At 41.5% G+C, this 10012-nt stretch overlaps 1 protein-coding gene across 1 annotated transcript; it reads left to right on the top strand.

Moving 5' to 3' along the window:
- Positions 1-8782: 8782 nt before the first annotated feature.
- Positions 8783-9751, top strand: LOC106831228 (olfactory receptor 7A17-like). The gene has a single exon (XM_014841309.1). It carries the CDS (start codon positions 8783-8785, stop codon positions 9749-9751), a length of 969 nt encoding a protein of 322 aa, XP_014696795.1.
- Positions 9752-10012: the final 261 nt, after the last annotated feature.

The following is a 10012-nucleotide window of genomic DNA, read 5'->3' as shown; positions in this document are numbered from 1 at the left end:
GGAGCAGTCTGTGGGACTGAGCTCTTATCCTATGGAATCTCAAACTATCTCCAGGTGGACAGTGTCAGAACTGAGTTGAATTATAGAACACCCAGCTGGTGTTGGAGAATTGGTTGGCTCTTTGGGGAAAATCCACACACATTGGAATTGGGTTGAATCTGTCCAGGTATTTTTGAGTTTCCTGTACCTAGATGTCCATATCTCTTCCCAGATTTGGGATTTTCGGCTATGATTTCTTTAAATAAATTTTCTGCCTGTTTCTCTTTCTCTTCTCCTTCTGGGACTTCCATAATGCAATTATTGTTTTTCTTATTGGTAACCCACAACTCACACAGGTTTTCTTTACTCTCATTATCATTTTTTTTTCCTCTGACAGGATAATTTCAAGAGATTTGCCTTCAAGTTCAAAGATTCTTTATTCTGATTGATCAAGCTGGTTGTTGAAGGTCTCTATTCTATTTTTAAAATTTCAATTGTTGTATTCTTCAGCTCCTTAATTTCTGTTTGGGTTTTATCATGATTTCTAACTCTTTGTTCAATTCCCTGACTCAGGACCCAGGATAAGGGGCAGAGAGCAGCAACAGCACACTCCTGATGATGGAGAGTCAAAGCCATAACTTAGGACCCAGAAGTGGCGCACAGAGTTGCATCAGATGGTGCTGGTGAGAGGGTCAAAGCTCTGATTCAGGACCCAGGGGGGAAGGCACAGAGCAGGATCAACACTGGTGCTGGTGGGGTAAACCCCTGACTTAAAGCCCGGGGCAGAGGGCAGTGCAGCAGCACCTCTGGTCCTCGTAGATGGAAAAGCACTGTGGGTCCTGATGCTGGACAGTGGGTTGCAGCAGTGACTTGGGCCTCAGGCAGAGGTCTCACCAAAGTGACCGTTTCAGCCTTGGGCAGGAGATACAGCAGTGGGATCTGTGGGCAACTCCTTGAGCTGGGCTCAGTTTTGGCAAAGACTGTGGGGGCCTTTGGTCTCAAAAACTGCAGATGACCATGGCAGTGATGAGGACTACTGGGGTCTTCTTGTTCTCCTTTTATTCATGGGTTAACATCTCACTACGGGGAACTCTTTTGAAACCAAACTTCTCTGGACTAAAAGATGTGACGTAGGAAAAATGCTTCCTACACTTTCCTCTGTGGCCATCTTTGGTTTTTTGACTCTTCATGGTTTCTGCTGCCTCTTTTATTGTAGTTCAGAGCTTTGACAAGAAAAAAATATTTAGGAATAAATTTAACCAAGAAAGTGAAATATCTGTACACTGAATAGTTTAAGATGTGCATGAAATAAATTGAAGACACAAATAAATGAAGCAACGTCATATGTTTATGGATCAGAAGAATTAATTTTGTTAAAACATCCATGTTTCTCAAAGACATCTATAGATTCAACACAAATCTGTATCAAAATTGCAATGGCACTTTTCACAGAAATAAAAAATCAATTCTAAATTTTATATGGAATCATTAAAAACTTGAACAGCCAAAGAAATCCTGAGAATTAAGAACAAAGATGGAGACATGACACTTCCTTATTTCAAACTATATTACAAAGCTGTAGTAATCAAAACCATATGGTAGTGGCATACAAGCAGACACATAGACTAATGGAACAGAATTAGGAGCCCATGAAGAATCCCCTGCATTTATGGTCAATTAATATTTGATGAGGGAGCCTAGAATGCTCAATGAGGAAATGATAATCTCTTTAATAATGGTGCAGGGAAAACTGGATATTCACATGCGAAAGAATTAAATAGTTCCCCTAACTTACACCACTTACAAAATAAACTTGAAATGGACTAATGACTTAAATGTAAGACCTGAAACAGTAAAACACCTAGAAAACTACACAAGGAAATAGCCTCTTGCCATTGGTCTTGGCAATGATTTTTTGGATATGATACCAAAAGCACAGGCAACAAAGGGAAAAATAAACAAGAGAGACTATCTCATGCCAGAAAGCTTCTGCACAGTAAAAAAGCCTTCAACAATATAAAAATGCAACCTAAATAATGGGAGAAAATATATGGACACCATATAACTGATTAGTGGTTACCATCCAAAATATATAAGGAACTCATACAAGTCAATGACCAAAAAGAAAAAAAATCAGGGGCTGGTCCCATGGCCGAGTGGTTAAGTTCGCGCGCTCTGCTGCAGGTGGCCCAGTGTTTCGTTGGTTCAAATCCTGGGTGCAGACATGGCACTGCTCATCAAACCACGCTGAGGCAGTGTCCCACATGCCACAACTAGAAGGACCCACAACAAAGAATATACAACTATGTACCAGGGGTCTTTGGGGAGAAAAAGGAAAAAAATAAAATCTTTAAAAAAAATCAATAATCTGAATGAAAATGGGCAGAGGACTTAGAAATTTTCTGAAAGAAGATAAACAAATAACCAACAGATATGGGAAAAGGTGTTCAACCTCACTTCTCATCAGGGAGATGCAAATCAAGACCACAACGAGATACCTCTCACACCTGTTAGGAATTCAGTTATCAAAATGTCAAAAGATCGGGCCAGCCCTGTGGCCTGGTGGTTATGTTTGATGTGCTCTGCTTCAGTGGCCCAGGTTTATGTGTTTGGGTCTCTGGTATGGACCTAGCACCACACAGCAGTCATGCTATGGTGGCAACCCACAGACAAAATAGAAGAAGATTGGCACAGATATTAGCTCAGGGACAATCTTCCTCAGCAAAAATCAAAAGCAAACAAACAAACAAAAGACAAAAGGTAAATCCTGTGAAGATGTGTAGAAGAGAGAACACTGGTACACTGTTGATAGGAATGCAAATTTGTACAGCCACTATGGAAGACAGTATGGAATACCCTCAAAAAAATCAAAGATAGAGCTGCATATAATCCAGCAATCTCACTTCTGGATATACATGCAAAGGAAAGAAAATCACTATCTCGAAGAAATATCTGCTCCCACTCCATGTTCATTGCAACATTATTTACAATGGCCAAGACATGGAAACAGCCTAAGTCTCCACCATCAAGTGGATAAAGAAAATGGGATATATATATATAAAAGATTATTATCTTACCACATATATATAAGATTATTCAGCAATAAAGAAGAAGAAACTCATTTCTTTTGCAACAACATGGGTAGACTTTGAGGGCATTATAATAAATAAGTCAGAGAGAGAAAGACAAAACTTTATGATCTCTTTTATATGTGGTGTCTAAAAATGCCAAACTCATAGAACCAAAGAGTAAATAGATGGTCACCTAGGACTGTGGCCTGAGGGGAACGTGGAGATATTGGTCAAAGGGTACAAACTTCCAGTTATAAAATGTGTAAGTTCTGTAGATCTAATGTGAAGCACAGTGACTATAGTTAACAATACTGTGTTATATACTTGAAAATTGCTAAGCAAGTGTATCTTAAATGTTCTCAGTACAAAAAAATGTAATTATATAAACTGCTGGATATATTAATTAATCTTATTGGGGTAATAATTATGCAATATATGTGTATATCAAACTGTAATGTTTACTTTAAAATTATAAAATGTTGGGGACTGGCTCCGTGGCCGAGTGGTTAAGTTCGCGCACTCCACTGCGGTGGCCCAGGGTTCGGATCCTGGGGGCGGACATGGCACTGCTCATCAGGCTACGTTGTCCCACATCCCACAACTAGAAGGACATGCAACTAAGATATACAACTGTGTACCGGGGGGGGGGGTTGGGGAGATAAAGCAGAAGAAAAAAAAAAGATTGGCAACAGTTCTTAGCCCAGGTGCCACTCCTTAAAAAAAAAAATTTATAAAATGTTATATGTCAATTACATCTCAGTAAAGCTGGGGAAATTTTATTTGTAGTCTAAAAGGCAGTGGGTGGGGAGGTACACCTACCTGTGAGAATGGAGAAGTGAATAAATTATCGTGAAAAATAAATTAAATTCTATATAGGGCAGACAGGCACACAAATATTTAACACTTTTTTTGGACAACAAATATTTATTAATTATATGCTATAGACTTGCAACAGGAGGATACAAAGAGTTGGTGGAATAATTTGATTCACCAAGAAACAGCTGCTTTGCAGATATTCCCAAGTGGAACATAGCGACATAATAAAGCATCTTGAAGAGTCTAAAATTCTTACTGTGGCCATTTGAAGCCTGTAGAGGGGCTCAAGGATGATGCCCCTGAGTACAACAGGGCATAGAATGGTGGCCTCTCAAGCACTCTTCTCTGTGGGCGGGGCCCTGGGAGAAGATCCCCCTTCAAGACCACAACTCACTGTCTCCCAGGAGTAGGGCAAATGCTGGGCTCACTTCCTGTCCCTAGAGATTCTTTGGCATCACAATGAGCTTAGTAAACACAGAACTGGGACATAGTCACAATGACAGCTGTAGATTGAGCATCTGCTGTGGGCCAGGTAATTTCCTATTAGTTCTAAATTATTACCAGCTTTGCACACTAAATCCATAGCATAGGTGGAATTCCCTATTTATAGATAAGGAATCAAAGGCCTAAGGAGTCATTTCCTGTTATGAGGTAAATACTCAAGGATCACACGTAAACTCGAGCGTGCAGAAGTTGGGCTACTGAGTCCATCATTTGATGACCTAAGGTGAGACCTGAGCTGGGTGGAGGAGTCTTGGTGGAGAAGGCCTCATAATACCTACATCTCACTCTGACACTGGATCACAGCCCTCACACTCAAAGACAAGTCCACAGACCAGGACCTGCAGCATCCACCTGACTAAGAGCGAGTTGCAGATTCAGACTCTCTGGGCCAGTCTTACACCTGCAGATTCAGAATCTGCTCATGAAGATGATCCCCAAGTGACTCCTGCACACACTGATGCTGGAGAAGTTCTGGTCTAGAACTTTCCCTCCTCCCACTGTTGACATCTGTGCTGGATAATTATTTTTGATGGGCTGTCCTGTGCATAGTAGCATGTGTAGCAGCATCCCTGGCCTCAACCCACTAGGAGGCAGTAGCACCTCCCACGTTGGTTGTGACAACCAAAAATTTCTCCAGATATTGCTACATGTTCCCTGGAGGCAAAATCACCCCATCTGAGACCCACGGACATCAAGTATGAGAAGTGGAAATATCTTGAGGGAGTTCCAATCAAAGCTTATCCTCTACTCAGTTCATAACTTTGTACAGATCACATAATCCTACTGAGTCCCATTTCTGCAGATGTAAACTGAGGTTCATGAAAGTACTGATCACATACAATGGACTTTTGTAAAAATTAAACGAGACAATCCATATAAGATTCTGAGCTCAGTTCATGGTGTATAAAAATATCTAAATATGTTTTAAAATCTACAAACATTTTTAAAGAGAAGAAATAAATGAGAGCTCTTAAGTAGAGTTACAAGCATGGATCTTCTAGTTGATTTGTCACAAGCATCATGAAGCCAAGGATTATAGTTCCCGTGGTTTTGTAGCAAAGAAACACGCCTCTCTCCGTGGTTGAAGAGGGGAATACCAATTTTCTGGAAGATGTTCCTGCCACAAGTCAATACTTGGGAGGTCCGTGGGACTTAGTCAAGACAGGGTCCTCACTTGCAAAATTGGAAAAAATGTTAACTCAAAGTTAGCATAAGGTGAAAGGAGGTTAAAACTCTGGAAGACAGTTGATTTCATCAGAAGGAGTAATGCCAATGCATTCACCTCATTTCTCACCTGGTCTTCTGGGAACAGAGTATCAGCGAGGAAAATTTTCTTTCTTTCCAGACCAGTCTCAAGGGGAAATGATGTGCTCAGAGGCGGGAGCAACAATGGAAACAGCACCTAATGAGCAGACATAGAGGGTGGTAGATATCTCCTCTGCTGCAGTCCTTCAGGGTGGGCACCTGGAGCTGAGCAGGACATGGTTGTTACTTTTGGATTCCTAAGTCCAGCGAGGGGACCAATGCTTCATTCCTGTCTGCTGTCCAGAAGGGGACAGAGCTTCAGTCTCCATCATCACCCATCCAGGGAGGAATTTGGGCTTCCACATGGACACTTTCCTCTCAGAGACTCTGTCCAGGTGAGACTGAGAACCCAGTAGGTTCTTCAGGAGCGGTTCAGAGAAAATGGAGGTAGAGAACTTTTACCTGAGCTCACCTGAGAGCTTGACCAGGCTAGCCCAGAGTGGAAAGATTGTCGTGTTCATTTGTCAAATAGTCTAATCAATTTACTTAATGTGTTAAAAAGAGAAGTGTCTGTCAGACTCATTAACACAAGGGTTATTTTTGACAAATAAGGAATGGGGATGGAAGTCTACTTGGGTAAGACTGAGGAAGGAATGGGAGGCATAAAGTGGCTCTAATACAGTTAGAACATATCCAGGGTGTTTTGCAGGTAAGGGGAGTAAGAAAATACGGTGTTAGGTGTGGAGGTGTGTGCAGTGAACTGAAGGCATTTTTTTTTAACTTTTTAAGATGGGATGCATTTGAGCACATTCTGTATTTATTAGAAAGAGCTGTGGAGTTAGATAACACCTTGCAACAGTAGTTCTTGAGTCATACGTTTCATAGTGTCATCTCTCATGTTGGGTGTTCACATGAAAAAATCATATTTAACATGAAAAAAGAATTTGTTAATGACTCTACTTTGCTATACTTCACTACCTGGAGGTGGGGAAGCAATGGGGACATTTGCCAGGTAGAATAAAACATCGGCCAAATCTCATCACCAGTGATATCCATTCATTTAGTAACAGGAGGAAACTATGCTAAGCTTCTTACATATATCAACCGAATTTGTTTACCACCATGGGAGGATGGACACCAGTATCCCTGCTATTTGAGTGAGAATGTTAACATCTAGAATGGAACTGTTGTCCCTCCAAGTTCAAACAGCTAAAATGTGGTAAATCTGAAGTTCAAAACTCAGTTTTCTGATTCAAAAGTTTTACATGTAAAATCATTCAGAGAAGTGTTTTATGACAGGGTCCTTTCTCTTTTAGGTACATTGTTTTTTGCTGCTATATTTGTTATTCTCGGCATCAAGGGGCTATAACTGGGGCTGAAATGCTGCCTGACCCCAGGAAGCTTTCTCGTCATCACAATCTCTCAGGGACTACCTGAGTTTACCAGGTCTTATTTTTCTCCATGTATCCCTTTCTTTCCTCTCTCTATTTTCTGAATGGCTTTTTAAATTTTCTTTTAATATAGAGCACAAAATGGTCATATTAAAGTGGAGCTCCATGTTGACATGTCCATGGGAAGCTTACCAACCTGAATTTGGGTACTATTTCTACATTTTTAGGGTGTCAACAAAAATAATCCATAACCAATCTATAAATGAAAACTTGGGAGAGTTTATCCTGAGCTAAAATCTGAGGACCATGGCCTGGGGCCTTTCTTCCCGAAGGAAGAAAGGGCACCAAAGAAGTAGGGGTACACAGGGTGGTTATACACCCCCAAAGAGGATGCTTTACATATGATCGAAATGTCCCTCCCACAATAGTCACAAGATTGCCTTGTCAGCACAGCGCTTGATGGACACAGCAGGTAGTGGGTCTGCTATCTCAGCGGGCACAGTAGGAAGCAAGTCTGTTGTCTGGAGCTGGGTGGTCACAGGTGAGCGCAGCAATCAGTTCCTAGCCTAATGAAAGATGCTTAATCCTTAAGGAAATGCCAACGTTGGGAGGGGGAGGGAAGTTGCACCTTTATCTCAAGGGCCTTTGTTCTTGCCATAGGGAAAGTCTAAAGCAGATACACAATGCATGCTCAATGGCCTTGGTCAGGCCCTTTTGGAAAAACAAGGTCAGGCCAAATTCGGTTTACACAAAATGGCTTCCTCATATACTCCAATATATCCTATTACTTGCCATTTCTATTTGTAAAGGGTAATTTGATGTTGGCAACTTGCCTTATATCATTTCCTTCCTAATTATTGTGGCTGGAAGTGAGAAGAGTCAGGGAGTAACACGGCCGCATTAGGCCATAGTGTGCTGTGTGTGAGTGTGTGTGTGTACTTTGTGGGGGTGTGAGCAGTTCTCTGGACAGTGATACCTAAGCTTGTGACCCTTAAAAGACAGATACCACAATGTCAACTAGCAGATGGAGATAAAGAGGAGATCCACTTCTATCAATAGGATTCCTTTGAAACAAAATTACAAATGTACAACATGTGATCGAGGGACTCCCTGTGTCCTGAAGTTTCAGCTCCAGCAGGGAGACCACCTCGTTTCTCAATGTTCTCTGACACCACCTCTCATTCTCTCTGTCTTGCCCATTCCCCTCAACACTCTGGCTTCCTTTTGAGCCTTGAATATCTGAAACAAGTGCCATCCTTGGGGCCTTTGCACTGACTCTTTTCTCAACAGGGCACAGGCTGCCCCCAGATAACCTAGTGTCTCCTGCTCTGTCTACCAGGACTCTGGTCAAATTTTACCTTGTTTTGCAGGTCTTCCTGAACTCCCAATAAAATATAGCATCTTCATTCATCCTATTTTATACCTGCTTTTTTTTTTTTTATAGCACCTGTCACTATCTGACGTGATGTATATATATATTTTTTCTAGTTTATGTTCTTTCTCCATCATTGGATTTTAGGTAGTTTTGTTTCTTAGCATTCTATAATCTTACCTGGAAGATTGTCAGTAGTCAACATAAATTCCTCAAATGCATGAAAGAATTTTGCATTAAAGCTGTAGAATATGTGACCTCTTGGGGTAAAGGCTGAACGTGAGACAGGAATTCCTAATCACAGGTATCCGGGGAGATCCCTTAAAGGCAATCTGATCAACACAAACATATGTGTAGAAATTTACCCTGTTATTTTTTTCTTTCCTAGTTGTGACCACCACCACATGGAAGCAGGAAATGACACACAAATTTCAGAATTTCTCCTTCTGGGATTATCAAAGGAAGCAGAACTGAAGCCTCTCATATTTGGGCTTTTCCTCTCCATGTACCTGATCACTGTGTTTGGAAATTTGCTCATAATCTTGGCTGTCAGCTCAGACTCCCACCTCCACACACCCATGTACTTCTTCCTCTCCAACCTGTCCTTTGTGGACATCTGTTTCACCTCCACCACCATACCAAAGATGCTAGTGAACATCCAGACGCAGAGCAAAGGTATAACCTATGAAGGCTGCATCACCCAGATGTATTTTTTCATGCTGTTTGTAGTGTTGGACACCTTCCTTCTGACAGTGATGGCCTATGACCGACTCGTGGCCATCTGCTACCCCCTGCACTACCCAGTCACCATGAGCCCAGTTCTCTGTGCACTGCTGCTTCTGGTGTCCTGGATCATGAGTGCCCTGAATTCCTTGTTACAGAGTTTAATGCTGTTATGGCTTTCTTTCTGTACAGACTTGGAAATCCCCCACTTTTTCTGTGAAATCAAACAAGTGGTCCAACTTGCCTGTTCTGACACCATTCTCAATGACACAGTGATGTGTTTTTCAGCAGTGCTGCTGGGTGGTGGTTCCCTGGCTGGTATCCTTTACTCATACTGTAAGATAGTTTCCTCCATATGTGGAATTTCATCAGCTCAGGGGAAGTATAAAGCATTTTCCACCTGTGCTTCTCACCTCTCCATTGTCTCCTTATTTTATTGTACAAGCTTAGGTGTGTACCTCAGCTCTGCTGCTACCCACAGCTCACACTCCAGTGCAACAGCCTCAGTGATATACACTGTGCTCACCCCCATGCTGAACCCCTTCATCTACAGTCTGAGGAACAAAGAGATAAAGAAGGCTCTGAAAAGATTCTTTGGGATGGCAGCTGCAAAAGGGTTAATTGTCCTGGGGCTGAAGAATCTTATGTAATTGCAGGGCTCAAAGCATTAGAGCCAGAAATTGCTATTCTTTGATCAGATTGTGGAAATAGCACTTGTTCCTTCTATCTATTGCCTGATATTTCCATTTCTTTGATTTCAGCTTCCCTATACAATTGAAGTAAGTCACTTGATTAAGCTTTCTGCTTTGTCTGATATATGGACAGTTTTCCATTTTTCTACTTCCCTAATTTCTCCAAGTTTTTCCCAAACTTTGATGAAAAATATTTGCAAATGTCCATTTCTTTTGTGG

The sequence above is a fragment of the Equus asinus genome, chromosome 10 (assembly GCF_041296235.1).
Source record: "Equus asinus isolate D_3611 breed Donkey chromosome 10, EquAss-T2T_v2, whole genome shotgun sequence".
Taxonomy (NCBI): Eukaryota; Metazoa; Chordata; class Mammalia; order Perissodactyla; family Equidae; genus Equus; species Equus asinus.
Note: the sequence above shows the minus strand (reverse complement) of the source record. Positions and strands in the feature narration are given on the sequence as shown.